Genomic DNA, 16,015 nt, shown 5'->3' with positions numbered 1-16,015 from the left:
TAAGCTCAATAGCTTCTCTTTAACCCACAGAAAGATGGTCCAATGAAAAATAACTGCCTCAATCTCTACTGTCCTGGGACCAACATGAGTACAACAGTGCTGCATACAGTATTTCCATTTGACAGTGTCCTTTTCACATAAGGTCCCTGGGTTCTGTTATGTTTGACAGTAGTAGTAACTTTTGGAGGCTTCTTGGAAGTGCTTTATTAGGGGCATCAGTGTAAAGAGAGTGAAATCCCCTGGAAATATTTGCCGCTGGGGAGGGTGTGTGTGTCAGCCTCCTGTGCTTGGTGAACCCTGGAAAAAGTGAAGTGCAGAAGCCTTCACCCTGTGCAGGGCAGGACATGTTATCTGCTATGCTGCTGTCTGGTCCCATCAGCCAAGCATCCATGAGGTGTGGTGGGGCAGGGGCTAGCCTGCCAGCTGAAATGAGATCCTGGCTCCCCTGATGTCTCCATAATGGGGCTCTCTTCCATGGCTAGATACTATCACCAGGCTAATCAAAAAGAAAATCAATTCAAATTGCCAGGCTGCCAGTTACCTGCTTCCTGTTTACCAGGGCTGTGGCCATGCTACCCCACCCTTTTAGAGGGGCATGTTAATGAGGCAGTTTGGAAGATGCTAATGAGGTGCAGACATGAATATTTGATTTTAGGAAGAAGAGGATTTTGAAATCGGGGTTCTTTCGAAAGGCCCCTGTCTGCACAGGCAGTGTGCGTTCCGAGAGTGACACTTTCGAATCTCATGCAGCTGCCATTATGCTAATGAGGCACTACATATTCGTGCCAGAATGAACTGCCTCATTAACATTCCCCCTCCAAAAGGCAGGGTAGTTGTGGCCACAGCCCTGGAGAGCAGTGGAATTTTAATTTCTAGAAAGCTGATTATGAGAAGTACATTGGCACTGTGGTGGCTTAATATTTTTGTCTTTACAAAATGAGGCATTCTGTGCATTGTGCAATACTTTCATGTGCAATTATTCTCTTGTATTTTAGAGTAAATGCGATAGTGTCAGTAATTGAATAGTTAAATGAAAAGAGGAATAAATGGTCAGTTCTTGTTCGAGTGATTGCTCATGTGCCTTCCAAGTTGGGTGTGCGCTGGTGTATGCGTAGTTGCCAGAAGCTTTTTGCCCTAGCCAGTAGCCCTCGGGTTGGTTCGGCGCCCCCTGGAGTGGCGCCCATATAGTGGCCCATGTATGCACCACCCCCCCCCCCCGCCCTGGCTCATTTCCTTTGCACCATGCTATTGGTTGCTGGAGCTCTTTCTCAACTTCTTGTGTATCGTTGGGAGCCTTTACTTGTAAATTAGTTGATAGTCAGCCTAAACAATGTAAATGGTTTAGATAGTTGTCTTTTACTTGTAAATAGTCCTACTTTAACAGTTAGTGAGCTGAAGCAGTTCTCTAACTCCTCTCTGCACTTCAGTTTCAAAACCTGCTCAAAATGCAGCAAACGAGTGCCCAAGAGTGACCTGCATGAGACTTGTCTGAGCTGCGTTAGTGAGGCTCACCTCCAGGAGCGCTGTTCTATATGTAAGGACTTCACGCCTAGAATGTTGAAAGACAGGGCTCAACAACTAAAGGTATTGCTGATGGAGGCAGCTTTGCATCCGGACATTTCCCCTGTGGGAGCTCAGAGCGGTGCATCATCGGCATAGAGTGCTCCGGCACTGTTGGTGCCGTCAAAGAGCTCCCGGCCCCGAGAGCAGGACTTGGCACCTAGCGCTCTTCAGCATCATAGGAGCCAATCCCTAGTGCCTTGCAAGAAAAAGAGGCGAGACCGAGGTTGATCCCATGAGGGGAGGGAAAAAGGTGACAAGCCTCTGAGGAGTCCACCAGATCGCACCGTGACTGGGGTCACGAAGTGCAGCCATCGACTCCAGTGTGAGGCAGGAGCCTGCGCTCTCCAAGGCTGCTCTCAACTCTGGAGGCTTCAGCGCCGCACAGGGTCTCTTACAAATAACAATGCCGGTGCTGATACCGTGCAAGAAGTCCTCATCACCACATCAGACACAGGTGCCAGAGCAGTCTGTAGGGTCACCAGCACAGTTCCTGATGCCAATTCGACCCTCGCAGACAGTTACCTCCTTTGGTGCCCCATATCACATGGTGCAAGGCACACAGGAACCGGCAGGTGCCATGAGCCCCTTGGCACTGCCATGGCCATCAGCGTCAGAGTTGGCATCGGAATTGGACTCTTTACTCCAGCTCAGCTCGGAGCAGGAGTACATGGTCATCCTGGCACAGTGGACATCAGCACCAGCCCCGGTGCCCTGCAGTGGGGGTTTGGCAGGTGCCCCGCAGTGGCTGTTTTGGACCCTGTGGGCAATCCACAAGGCACAGGGCCAAGCAGTAGGACTCCCTACTAGGGCATCCAGCACTCCCCAGGTGCGAAGATCAGCACCGTCTGCATTGCTAGGGGAATCTCCACAAAAGCAGGCTCAGGAGCTGACGGTGCAGGAGGTGCCCATAGATCCTTCAGCACCGACCCAGATGTGGGCACCGTCCCTGCAGGCACCAGGACCTATGGTGCCGTTGGTGTCTGCACTAGCAGGCCCGGTGCCATTCCAGGTGCTGAGCTATCCTACTTTGATGGCACCACAGCAGACAATGCAATGGCGCGGCCTATCCCAAATGCTAAGCACGGCACCACAGACCATGGTGCCGGGGACTCAAATAGAAGAGATTGAACCCCCTCAGCTGGGAATCCCAGAGGGCGCGGGGCTGTCGTCCTTGTCTTTCCCAGACGAGGCATTTGCTGGGTCCTCAGCATCCCCTGTAATGAAGAGTGGAAGGGTGTACCAGTAGTTACTCAGAGGGGTGGCACAGAGCCTGGGAGTACAGGTGGAGGAGGTCAGGGATGAAACGGACCCGGTCACAGACCTTTTGTCAGCATCTGGACCTACTAGGGTAGCACTGCCCATTATTAAGACGATTGCCAACACGGCAAAGACAGTGTGGCAGACCCCGACCTCAGCCCTGCCCACGGCCAGGAAGAATGAGCGCCAGTACTTTGTTCCAGCCTAGGGTAATGACCACCTGTTTGCCCACCCTCCTCCTGACTCCCTAGTGGTAGATGCGACCAATAACAGGGACATACAGGGATTTCAGGGCCCTTCCCCTAAATACAGAGGTCAAACAACTGGACCTGTATGATAGGAAAGTTTATTCTACAGGTGGCCGTCAGTTAAGGATAGCTAACAAGCAGGCCCTGCTTAGCAAATATGCATACAATATGGCCTGCTCCATGGGTCGCTTTGTGGAACTGGTCCCACCAGAGAGCAAGACTGAGTTTAATGCTATGGAGGAGGAGCAGAGACTCCTATCCAGGGCAGTGCTGCAGGCCGCGCTAGATGCAGCAGATGCAGCCACCAGGCTCGTGGTATCTGGTATATTCATGCAAAGTGGGGCATGGCTGCCAGTCTCGGGGCTCCCCTGCGAGGTGCAACAATCTATACAACACCTTCCCTTCTACGGGCCCTCCCTGTTTTCTGAAAAAACAGAAAAGAGACTTCACAGTATGAAGGACTCAAGGGCCACCTACGTTCGCTTGGGCTACACACACCAGTGACCCAGAGAAGATGCTTTACCCCAAGACCCCAGTTCAGGCAATTCCCACAACAAGATCAGGACAGTAGCAGAAGGGGCCTGTCCAATAGGAGATGTCAGGGCCAAGAGACCCAGGGCCAGAGTCATCAAAACCCCCTCCAGAGTCTAAACAACAGATTTGATGAGACGGTCGGGAGCAACACACAGGCCGCCTCCTCAGTTCCAGCTCAACTTTTATTTTCATCCCGCCTGTTCCCTTTCTACCATGCATGGTGCAACATAACATCAGACCAGTGGGTCCTCCATGTGGTAGAAAAGGGATATGCTATCCAGTTTTCTTCTTACCCCCTCTTCCCACCCTTCCTACCTCTCTCTTTTTTCAGGGACCCCTCTCATAAGACATTGCTCAGGCAGGAGGTAAGGTCCCTCCTACAAAAGGGGGCTATAGAGGAAGTCCCATGAAACTTCCGGGGGCAGGGCTTTTATTCCCATTATTTCCTAATCCCAAAAGCAAAAGGGGGATTGCGACCACTCCTGGACCTGCAAAACCTAAACAGATTTGTGAGAGAGAGAAGCTTTCGTATGATATCCCTGGGCCTAATTACTCTGATGCTGGAACGAGGGGACTGGTTTGCTGCTCTTGACTTACAGGATGTGTATTTCCCCGCAGCAATCTGTCCACCTCATGGGAGGTTCCTCCGATTTGTGTTAGGGAAGGACCATTATCAGTTCACAGTCCTTCCGTTTGGCCTTTCCTCGGCCCCGAGGGTCTTCACCAAATGTATGTCAACAGTGGCAGCCTTCCTGCACAGACAGGGTGCACCTCTTTCCCTACCTGAAAAACTGGCTGATCCAGGGTCGATCGCAGCACCAAGTAGAGCGACATGTGCAGCTGATATGACAGACGTTCAACAAACTAGGCCTCACAGAAAGCAAGTTGAAGTCAGTGCTAGCCCCAACGCAGGTCATGGAATTCATGGGTGCCGACTGGATGCAGGGCAAGTCAGGGCCTTCCTGCCACAGAGTAGGGTTCAAGCCATCATGTCTTGCATCCTCAAACTAATCAGGTTCCCAACCACAATGGCCAGGGGATGCCTCAGGCTTCTGGGTCACGTGGTGGCATGCATGTTCGTAGTCTAGCATGCCAGTTTGCCAATGTGCCCCTTCCAGCTGTGGCTTGCTTCGGTATACAGGCCTGTCAAGGACAATATAGACAAGTTAGTGACAGTTCCCCCCATGCGTGCTAGTGGAACTACACGGGTGGTTGGATGCTCGGTCGGTATGCATGGGAGTGCCCTTCAATCCCCCTCAAACCTCCCTCTCCTCCCTTGTCATAGTTGCCTCAGACTTGGGCTGGGGAGCACACTTGGGGGACTGCCAGACCCAGGCCCTATGGAGCAAGAATGACACTCAGCTCCACATAAACGTGCAGGAGCTCAAAGCTGTTTGGCTGGCATGCGAGGTGTTTCAGAGTGACCTAAGGGGGTGGTGTGTCACAGTCAGCACGGACAACACCACAAAGATGCAAACAAGGGGGCGCATGTGCTCCCCACCCCCCCGTATCTCGAGGCCCTGGTGCTCTGGGACTTCTACATCCAGCACCAGCTTCTCCTGAAAGCGTTCTACCTACCAGGGGCTCGCAACTCCCTAGTGGAGTGTCTCAGCAGGTCCTTCATGGACCACGAGTGGTCATTAAACACGGAAATACTGAATTTAATTTTCCAGAAGTGGGGACGTCACCTCTTCACCACACATCTCAACACAAAGTGCCAGACATTCTGCTCATACCAAAACTGAAGCCCAGGCTCTTGGGCGGATGCCTTCAGTATTCACAGGCCTTTTGCTGTGTGCCTTGCCTCTGGTACCACTCATCCACCGAACGCTACTCAAAATTCAGTCAGACCGAGCATCAATCATCCTGGTGGCTCCAGCTTGGGCTCGACAACACTGGTACTCAACCCTCCTGGATATGTCTGTCTGCTACCCAATGGCACTTCCATCACGCCCAGACCTGCTCACACAAGAGGAGAGGAGACTGCAGCACCCCAATCTCTGGGCACTATATCTCGCAATGTGGAAGCGCCATGGCTGAGAGTGGTCGAGCTTTCCTGTTCCGAACCTGTCGGGGAAGTATTGTTAAACAGCAGGAAGCCCTCCACAAAGGCAGCATATGTAGCCAAATGGAAAAGGTTTGCTGTTTCGGCAGCCCAGAGGGGACTATCCCCAGGGCAAGCCCCAATACCAAGTATTCTAGACTACTTGCTGTCCTTGAGCCAGGAAGGGCTGTCACTACCCTCTCTCAAAGTGCATTTAGCAGTCATTTCTGCTTTTCACCTGGGATGTCATCTGTCTTCTCGAACCCTGTGGTGGAAAGGTTCATGAAGGGAATGGAAATGGTTAAACCGCAGTTCTGCCCCCCTGCCGGTGTGGGACCTGAATTTGGTATTGTCTAAACTTAAGGCGCCCCCCCCCCCCCGACCCTTGAACCCCTGACTACCTGCTCCCTTTTATTCCTCAGTTACAACACGGTGTTCTTGGTGGCCATTACCTTGGCCAGGAGGGTGTCAGAACTCAGGGCCCTGATAGTGGGCCCACTTTATACAATGTTCCACAAGGATAAGGTCAGGCTGAGACCCCACGTGGTATTCTTGCTGAAGGTAGTCTCCCCCTTTTGCGTTAACCATGACATCACCCTACCAGTGTTCTATCCAAAGCCTCATGCCTCCCCTAGGGAGCAGAGCTTGCATACCTTGGATGTTCGGCAGGCGCTGGCCTTCTGTATGGACAGGACCAAACCCTTCCAAAAGTCTCAACAGTTGTTTCTTGCAGTGGCAGATATGATGAAGGGGCTCCCAGTCTCCTCTTAGCAGATCTCCTCCTGGATAGTGGCCAGTATCAGGGAGTGCTACGAACAGGAGGGGGTCCCCCCCACCCCTCGATCAGAGTGCACTCTACCAGAGCACAGGCATCTTCTACAGAGTACTTGGCCAGGGTCCCTATCCAGGTATCTGCAGGGTGGCAACTTGGTCCTCCACTCACACATTCTCAGCACATGATGCATTAACGCAGCACGCACGGGAAGATGCTGCAGTAGGTAGGGCTGTCCTACACTCTGTCCAGGGCTCCAACCCTTTCTCCTAAGCACTGGCTTGCATTCACCCAAATTGGAATGCACGTGAGCAATCGCTCAAAAGACAGTTACCTGTTCCATAACTGGTGTGTTTTGAGATGTGTTGCTCATGTCCATTCCAAAACCCTCCCGCCTTCCCCACTGTCAGAGTAGCGGGCAAGAAGGAACTGGGACGGGGGGGGCGGGGCAGGCAGCGCATATATGTGCGCCACTCCAGGGGGCACTGCACCAACCGTAGGCCTACTGGATAGGGCAAAAAGCTTCCAGCAACTGGGCATGCACCAGCGCACACCCAACTTGCAATGGACATGAGCAACACATCTCGAAGAACACCAGTTACAGAACAGGTAACTGTCTTTTTCCCAACTCCCTGCCACTCAGGACCTGAGAACCAGGCAGCAGGGTGAGCGCTGCCAGCGGTGGGGGTGTAGCAGGGCCTGGTGGGAGGGTGCAGAATGAGGGGCTGAGGGAACTGTGGGATAGGATCCCACAATGCACTGCTGCAACAGTCGATATTTGTTTGGCCATTCAGCATGACAGCACTAACTTGACTTTGTGTGGACTTTGTGGGGAAGTGAGGATACTCGAAATCAAATTTATAAAACCCAGGATTATATAATCAAATATAATATAATCACATTTATCTGTAGAGTAGCTGTACCCTTTGCCTATCTGTGCTACTTATGTGGCCCTATCAGTGTAGTATCTGAGTTACTCACAATGTCTTGATCTTGAAATTGAAGGGATTTTATTCAAATGACAAAGCCTGAGAAGAATGTCAGCTGTCCGAAGATGCTGGGGGAAAAACAATCAACCAACCAACCCTTGGTGTTGCTTATGGTACCTTAATAGATGTCTGTATATTTCTTATTTGCAGCTACTATGGAAGCAGGCACACAGGTATCCTCTTTTTCATCTCCTTATGGAGATAGACTCTTACATGTTCTCCTGTGTGAACCAGACGGCTGTACGTGAGGAGCTAGAGGATGAAACACGAAGGCTGTGTGATGTTAGACCCTTTCTTCCTGTCCTCAAACTTGTGACAAGGAACTGTGACCCAGGGGAAAAATTGGATTCCAAAATAGGTGTTCTTATAGGAAAAGGTAATTTCAATTTTTTCTGTTTTTGTTTTTATTTGAAAAGGGAGGGAGAATTTTATTTCATATTCCTTAATTTCACAAAGGCCAGGATAGCTCAACCTCAGTCCTTCTCTTCTAGAACTTCCCAATCAAAGCAGATAATGCATGCAACTTAAAAAAATTCTAAACACCATTATGCCACTACAGTTGAACCTCTCTGGTTCAGTGCCCTTGGGACCTGACCGATGCCATATGAGAGAATTTGCTGGACTACAGGAGGTCAGTATTGTTTAGCAGCATTACCAACATTTCCACTACTTACAGGGCTCTTAGAAGACATGTAGGGGCAAATTACAGTGAAATAACAGCACAGAACATGCAGAGCCAGGACTAGTGGCTGTAAACAAACTTTATGGGACCATAGGAAACTTGGCCACATCTCTAATAAATGGCTGTCCAGCTAACTAAAATCACACCAGATTATGGATGTTGCTGGATGGGATTGTTCCAGACTAGAGAGGTTCGGCCTGTAATACCAGAAATTTTCACTGAGGTAATTTTAAAAACAAAAATTAATAGAATTATGTAATTTTTTAAAAAAATACCAATAATAGTGTATCTCTGAGCAATTATCACACATCTGGTGAAGTCATAATGCAAAAGAATAAAGTTTAAGTAGCTGGAACCATCTGAAAAGTGCAACAGTCATGAAATGGATTTTCATTAATTTTTGTTAAATTACATTTCGAACAAGCAGTAGGGCATTTTATCCAAGTCACTTCTGATTTAAGGATGGTAAAGGGGTGACATTTACAGCCATTTAGATCAATTTTCTGAAGATATGATCTTTAACAGTTTCTCCTCTTTGGCCTACACTCCTAGCACGAGTCTTAGCAGAATTCCTTAGTTCAAAAATGTTTGTCTTCTGAGACAGAAGAAGCTTAGCACAGACCTCCCTGCCTGCACATTTCATGCTCCTCCAACTGTGGCTATTTCAGCCTTAGCCAGTCCTTGCTTTCCTGCTGTTAAGGCAAGAAGTTTCCTGCAAGGAGACAAAATTAACAGCGATTACACAGCTGATAATTAGTTATAGGTTGCATCTAAGTTCAGTTAGAAAGGAACTGGCATGAAGTTTCTAAGGGTATTGGTGGTGGCTTTTGCTGTTCAGGTATAGTAGGAAAGGATTAAATTTGAACTATTGCTGCCTCAGCCAGCCAGAAAGCTTTGGGCTAGGGGGGAAGTCTGTCCATTTTTATACATGGATCATGAGAGACATAAATTGGAATCCCATGAGCTACTTCCAAAGAAGAGTGAGAGACAAATATTCCCCTGACCCCCTATACCCTAAGTTTATGTGTGTGAGGGTTGTTTTTATTTTCCTTGTGACCCACCTTGCCAGAGAGTAGCCTGCTTGAAACTGTTAGCCCAGAACTTCCATATCACATTAACATCTGTCCAGAAGATTTTTAAAGGCCTGTTTAGTTGTTATATCCTTCTTTCTCTCTCAAAACCTGATTGATAATGCTGGATAAAATTCTTTTTGGAGCCTGTTGGGTTGGGTCCTTAATTTAAAATTCTCCTGAAAGATTCTTATTTTGACTTCAGTCTGTCATACATCAGTATGTGACGCTATGCAAACCAAAAGCAGAAGGACAAGTATTATTAAATTAATGACCGAGTATAATTAGTGATCAGTATTCTACAGGGAAGAGTATTACAGTAAGGATCATAATGTGTGTAAGAGGGTAGAAACCTATTCTTGTTTTGCATAGTTGATGACTTTTTGAGTCAGCAAGCTTGGTATAATTCATGGTTTCTTAATTGCTGCACTGTAGACCTCTTTCAGCATATAATGAAAAGCTGTTAAGCTATTTTGTAGAAGCTTACCATTGCTTCTCTGAATGATCTGCTTTTGCCCTTTTTAATACATGATTTTCATCTTTAAATACATTGTCAAATTATTCACTTGCAGATACAAATGAAGACAAATAGGGACTAATGAGATCGTTATGTTGCACAGCAAGACAATGGAGAATTGTTAGCTCTTTCATACAGGCTGCAAGTTTTGTTTTGGTATCGGCAGCAAACTGTCTGTTTGTTTGTTCAAACAAACAATGGGGCCATAACTGATGCAGCCCATTTAAATGCTCGAGAGATAGTATTCTGAAAAATTCTTTAGTTATGTCAGTTTTTTAACTGCAAGATGTTTAAGTATAGAGCTAGCCTTGGGCTCCTAGTTTTGTATTTGGAAAATGATGCATTCCAGTATGAACTTGTAAGTTTTAAAATTTGGTTCTCAAAAAGTGCTTTAGAGGAATTTCAAGAATATTTTTCAAACTGGTGCATTGAAGAAGTAAAATGGAGATTTTTCTGCTTTTGGTTTGCATAGGTTTAGCAAAGCTACACAGGAGGATTTGTCATGCACCTGAGAAAGCGGGTCTTTGTCCAGGAAAGCTTATGCTCCAAAATATCTATTAGTCTATTAGGTGCTACAGGACTTCTTGTTGTCCCACAAGTGGATTTGGTTTGTGAACATTTTTAATCTTTTTGGTTTTGGCTGAAGTGTCAGATTAGTACTAATTAAAAATCATAAGCAATGTGGTAGGGTAAACGTCTGTTTGCCACACCATTGGCCATGTCTACACGTGCCCCAAACTTCGAAATGGCCACGCAAATGGCCATTTCGAAGTTTACTAATGAAGCGCTGAAATGCATATTCAGCGCTTCATTAGCATGTGGGTGGCCGTGGCACTTCGAAATTGATGCAGCTTGCCGCCGCGCGGCTCATCCAGACGGGGCTCCTTTTCGAAAGGACCCCGCCTACTTCGAAGTCCCCTTATTCCCATGAGCTGATGGGAATAAGGGGACTTCGAAGTAGGTGGGGTCCTTTCGAAAAGGAGCCCCATCTGGACGAGCCGCGTGGCGGCAAGCCGCATCAATTTCAAAGTGCCGCTGCCACCCGCATGCTAATGAAGCGCTGAATATGTATTTCAGCGCTTCATTAGTAAACTTCGAAATGGCCATTTGCGTGGCCATTTCGAAGTTTGGGGCACGTGTAGACACGGCCATTGGCTTCTGGTAAGCAACCCAAACCTTCTTGCTATCCTCTACCTCCTAATTACTTGTGGGATGGAGAACTAGTGGCTTGCAAAATGTTCCTGCTTGATGTTGGCAAAATATGTGTAGCCCACTGTTTTACCTACCATCTGCTGTCTTGAAGGATGGAAGGGAGCAGGGAGGTAAGTGGCTTAGGCTTGTCCAGTCTTCATGGCTATCTTTTTGGGGTCAGGGAAGAGGGCTACTCTATTCTCTAGCAGTGCAGTGGAGAGAGACTTTGGTTACAGCTGTTGAACTGAGTCCTTACCCCAAACTGCATTAACTTTTCTGCTCTCCAAACTTAATTAAAAACTCTGGGATGCTCAATCCAAATAGCCAGTTCACTCTCCGCTGACAGGAGGAGAGAAGAACCAAAGGGAAGCAGCCCAGGGAAGTGTAACAGCAGCTCTGGTAGAGAAGGGAAAGCTACTAACAGCTGCTGTCACAAGGGTGCCTAGGCTTGTACCCGGAATAGTGGGTGGGCCTAGGTTCCCCCCAGCCTCCTCCTTGCTTCATATACAGAGACAATTCCTGACTGGGGGTGGGTGGGGGCAAGACCCCTTTTAGGACAGAAGGCTAAACTGTTCTTACTTAGCCCCGGGGGCAAAAGAGACTGGGAGTTCTCTCGCCAGCTCCTGTTGCTAGCATAAGATGGAAGTGATTTGGTAAGCTGTGACTCTTGCCTCTTGAGAGAGAGAATGGCTACGTTGAGGGTCACAGCAAACCCCTGAAGCGAGCATATAACCCATCATTAAGCATGGGACCCATCGACCCAAGTTTGGAACCTCATTATAGCATATATAAAAGCAGCCAACTTTGTGTGTTTTTTAAAAAGCACTATGGTTTCAATTTGACTTCAAGGGGAGGACTGTGTTGGGATTATTAATTATCTATATGATTACTAAGGCAGAAAAGGCCAAGCTCTCCTATTTTCTAGAATTTTGCATTCAGAATATCTCTTCGAAGTTACTTATCTAAATCCTGTTTGAAAACAGTGGTGTCCCCAGGCAAGATCCAGGGACCGTACTCTGGCAAGAAACTCTCCTTTTTTAGGTGGCCTACCTAGAAAGTAGGGTTTCTTGCCAGGATGTTGCCCTGCAACTCATTTGCCTCTAGCTAGAAGGTGTGATTAATTAGTTAAGAGAATTAGTAATACTATACTTATTCGGCTTGAAAAAATTTAATGTTAAGTTAAAATGTTACAGTGTGAAGAGGAACACAAGACAGTGTTTTAACCACTTTGTTATATAATGGGTGTATTTTCTTCCCAATTTTATGCATCACTTTTGTGACACATTCCATGGAAAATATTAAATATCTTGTACAATGTGCTAGGTTGTGGTATGACTCAATGGCTAACTTTGCATTGCAATCTTCTCTTAGAGCAGGACTAAAGTTCTTCTTTGTATTACTGATTGAATTCCAGGTCTGGTACAAAGGAACTCGAGAGAAGAACAGAATTTTCTGTGTAGTTTTGGAAGTAAAGAAAATTTTACGTGGAAATCCATGTGAACTGATGTTAATGGCATGATCATTTAGTCTTAATTGGTGATTTCCTTTGTCTTTAGTGGTTTTCTTTTTTAAAAAAAGAAGCAACCATAACTCAGTTAACTCAAGTTTGAGGATGAGTGGATGGCAGTAGTTTAATATAGTATTTATGTAATTAAATACTGCCTTGTTTGAATCTTTTTAGGCCTTCATGAGTTCGATGCCTTACAGGATCCTGAACTGAAAGAATTCCGTAGTAAAATGCGGCGAATCAGTGAAGAAAAACTCCTGTCGCTTGTGGGCCTATCTTGGGTTGATTGGCTAAAGCACACTTATCCACCAGAACAAGAGCCCTCAATCCCCGAAAACTTTCAAGATAAACTCTATGGTGGAAATCTTGTAGTGGCCATTCATTTTGATAAGTGCCAGGTAGAGTTACTAGATGCCTTTTACTTTTTGATTTGGGATCACCATTCATTTGTGAACTATGCTTCATTTGCCTTTCATGTGAGATGAACACTCTGCTCTTCACGATGGGTCACAAAGGGATAGAAGAATGGTTCCCCGTCAAATATGTGGAAAAACTGAACTACATTCCTCTTTGGGAGGAGGAATGCAAATGAGGGAGATAAAATGCAAATAAAGTGCTGTCATGTTTATGCAATTGTGTTTCTGGAAGAGGCTCTTTCAAAAGCAAAAACAGTCATGTAGAATGGGGTTCCTTTGGGGGGAAAAACTGTCTTCAAAAGAACCCCCTATTCTCAAAAGTAGAAAATGGATAATGGGACCTCCTTTCAACCAGAGAGAGCAAACTGAAGAATTACAAAAAGGGTTATCTCAAGATCATTTTGTAATTATCCCCAAATTTAGCTGCTTAGAATACACAAACAAATGTTGGTATTCATCAGACTGACTCCTTGACTTACAGAGAACCCTCCTGTCTTACATTTTTAAATACATGTAAAGATACTTCCCAAATAAGAATCTGTAGAACAGCATCAGCAATTGTGGGGGAAGACTGCTTCTTCTTTGAGTAGCATCCCCGTGAGCGCTCCATTCTGGGTGTCAGTGTGTTGTTGCACCAGTGCTCAGTGATTCTTCAATAGTGTGGTTTCCCACGCATGTGCAGTAGCACCTCATTGTGCTATCTGGCGTGTGCGTGATGCAGGCCTTTCAGTTTCTTCTCTGCTGTCCTCGGCTGCCCATGGAGCTTCACACTCTCTCTCTCTCTCTCTCTCTCGCTCTCTCTCTCTCACTGAAAGACAAAAGAGTAAGTTAGTGTATATTCTTCCCTTATTCGAGTTCTCTCCTGTTAAAGTCTGAAAACAAAAACAAAAAAGTTTTAGTTAGGCTTAGTGTTAGAATTAGTTAGTGCATCATTACCATGCTGGGCTTGCTGGGTTTCAAGCATATGGACTCTGCACATTGCTCTATCTCAGTCGGCACCCCAACCGCCAAGGCAGGTCTTTTCCTGGTGTATTCTTGGCCTCTTGCACCATCCTCATGGGCGATGCCAGTTGAAAAGGCTACCATTAGGTCCTTGGCACCATTTAAGATAGCACTGCTCAAGCGGGTGTTCTCAGAGCTGAGCCACCAGTATTCTGCTCTGACACCACCGGCTTCAAGAGAAGGACATTCAGGAGGTGTAGGTCAAGCAGCAGGCTTCTTTGTACCCTGTAGTCCTTTTACCTCCTGCAGAATTGCTTCATCCACAGGCAGCACAATAATGGACCCCGCAAACATCTCTGACAGATGTCAGCATCCATTCCTCCCACCAACAACAGGGCCGATTAAGAGGTATTTCGTAGCCTCCAAGGATGTGGAGTTTCTATTCACCCATCAACAACCAAACTCGCTGGTGGTTAATGCTGCCCATAATAAGTCCAAGTCCTTTTGTTCCACTCCTCAGGATAAGGTGAGCAAAAAGTGGGACATCATGGGATGCGAAGTGTATTTATCTGGCACATTGCTCCTGTAGGTGGCAAACTACAAAGCCATGCTAGCCAGGCAACTCTGACCACCTTGGTTATTCTAAAGTGCAAGAGTTGGTTCCCTCCTTACCAGATCAGCAATTCCTGGCCTTCATAAATGTCATACGTGAAGGGTACGCCATCACCTGTACAGCGCTCCAGTCTGCCATGGACGTGGTGGACACAGCAGTTAGGGTCACACCCTCCACTGTGGTCATGAGACGCACTTTGTGGCTCCACCCCTTGGGGGTTTCCAGAGACCTTCAACAGAAGGTGGAGGACCTAATGTTCAACAGACACCTATTTGCTGGAAAAAAATGATGAGGTCCCGCATTCCATGAAGGACTCATGTATGCCACTGCACACATTGTGGATATATATGTCTCCCCCCACCCCCAGTTCAAATAGGCTTGGTAATCTCCTTACCAGAGGCCATGGGAACAGTTCCAGTAGCAGCTGCAGTACTATGAGTACAGTCAGTGGCATAGGCCCCAATGGCACAAACCTCATAGGCAGCAACACCAGCAGTTCATGGCATCCTACCCTCAGCAGCCCAAGCAGCAGTTTGAGGGTTTGGTAGAGAGCTTGGGAAATCTTCCTGCTCCAGCCATTTCACAGTCTGGTTGCCCTCCATTCCACCACTGCCTCTGCCCATTTTTTCTATAGGTGAGCCACCATTACTTCAGACAATTGGGTTCAGGAACTAGCGTCCCAGGGGTATTCCACCCTGTTTACCTTTACCCCCCTACCCGTCGTCTTAGTTTGTCACTCTTCAGGGACCCTTATCATTAAAATCTACTTGAGGAAAAGGATCATCACTGCTGCCTCCTGGGTGCCATCAAGCCGGTCCCATCAGGGTTTCAGGATTCTACTCCACATACTTCCTAACCCAGCAAAAGAACAGGAAGTGAAGGCCCATCCTTGATCTCTGGAGGCTCAACAAATACATATTCTATCAACGTTTCAAGATGGTAACTCTCACAACCATTATCCCAGCGCTAGACAAAGAAGACTGGCTCTTGGCTCTTGACCTGCAGCATGCCTGTTTCCACATCACAATCCAGCAGGTGCACAGGTGCTTCCTTCACTTTACAGTGGGGTCCCACTACTATTAATACCAGGTCCTCCCATTTGGGTTATCAATTGTGCCCAGGGTGTTCTCCTCCAAGACTGGCAGTTGTTGCTGCCCCCCTACAACACCAAAAGTTAATTATCTTCCCATATCTGGGATTGTCTCATAAAAGGGACCTTGTTTCTGGAGGCCCTTCACATGGTAGAGGTCACCAGAGACCTCCTGCTCAGCCTCTGCTCACACACAAACTGAGAAGTCCATGTTTTGACCCATGCAATCTTTGTTTATCAGGGCCCACATTAACACTATCACTGCCAGGGCCACTCTTCCTGTTCAAAGATTCTGGGTCCTGCAAGACCTTATCCTGGCAGTAACAGAGAGTAAGCCGTGCTAGTCTATACACTATCAAAACAAAAAGCAGTCAAGTAGCACTTTATAGACTAGCAAAATAGTTTATTAGGTGAGCTTTCGTGGGACAGACCCACTTCTTCAGACCAGAACAGACTCAATATTTAAGACACACAGAACCAAAAACAGTAAACAAGGAGGACAAATCTAGTTTCTAGTTTCCATCCTGCACACGTGACTAGATCCATTGTTGACAGTCAAGCTCTTAGGTATAATTGCATT

The 16,015-nt window shown here is 47.1% G+C and overlaps 1 protein-coding gene across 4 annotated transcripts in view; it reads left to right on the top strand.

The window, feature by feature from the left end:
• PIK3CB (phosphatidylinositol-4,5-bisphosphate 3-kinase catalytic subunit beta) overlaps positions 1-16,015 on the top strand; it is a 189,254-nt gene that overhangs the window by 85,821 nt on the left and 87,418 nt on the right. For all 4 annotated transcript variants that reach the window (XM_075004356.1, XM_075004357.1, XM_075004359.1 and 1 more), the window contains exons 3-4: positions 7,558-7,783; positions 12,549-12,772. In XM_075004356.1, coding sequence (XP_074860457.1) covers positions 7,558-7,783; positions 12,549-12,772 — 450 coding nt within the window. The remainder of the gene's footprint in view (positions 1-7,557; positions 7,784-12,548; positions 12,773-16,015) is intronic.

This window comes from Carettochelys insculpta, chromosome 10 (assembly GCF_033958435.1).
Source record: "Carettochelys insculpta isolate YL-2023 chromosome 10, ASM3395843v1, whole genome shotgun sequence".
In the NCBI taxonomy this organism is placed as follows: domain Eukaryota; kingdom Metazoa; phylum Chordata; order Testudines; family Carettochelyidae; genus Carettochelys; species Carettochelys insculpta.
Note: the sequence above shows the minus strand (reverse complement) of the source record. Positions and strands in the feature narration are given on the sequence as shown.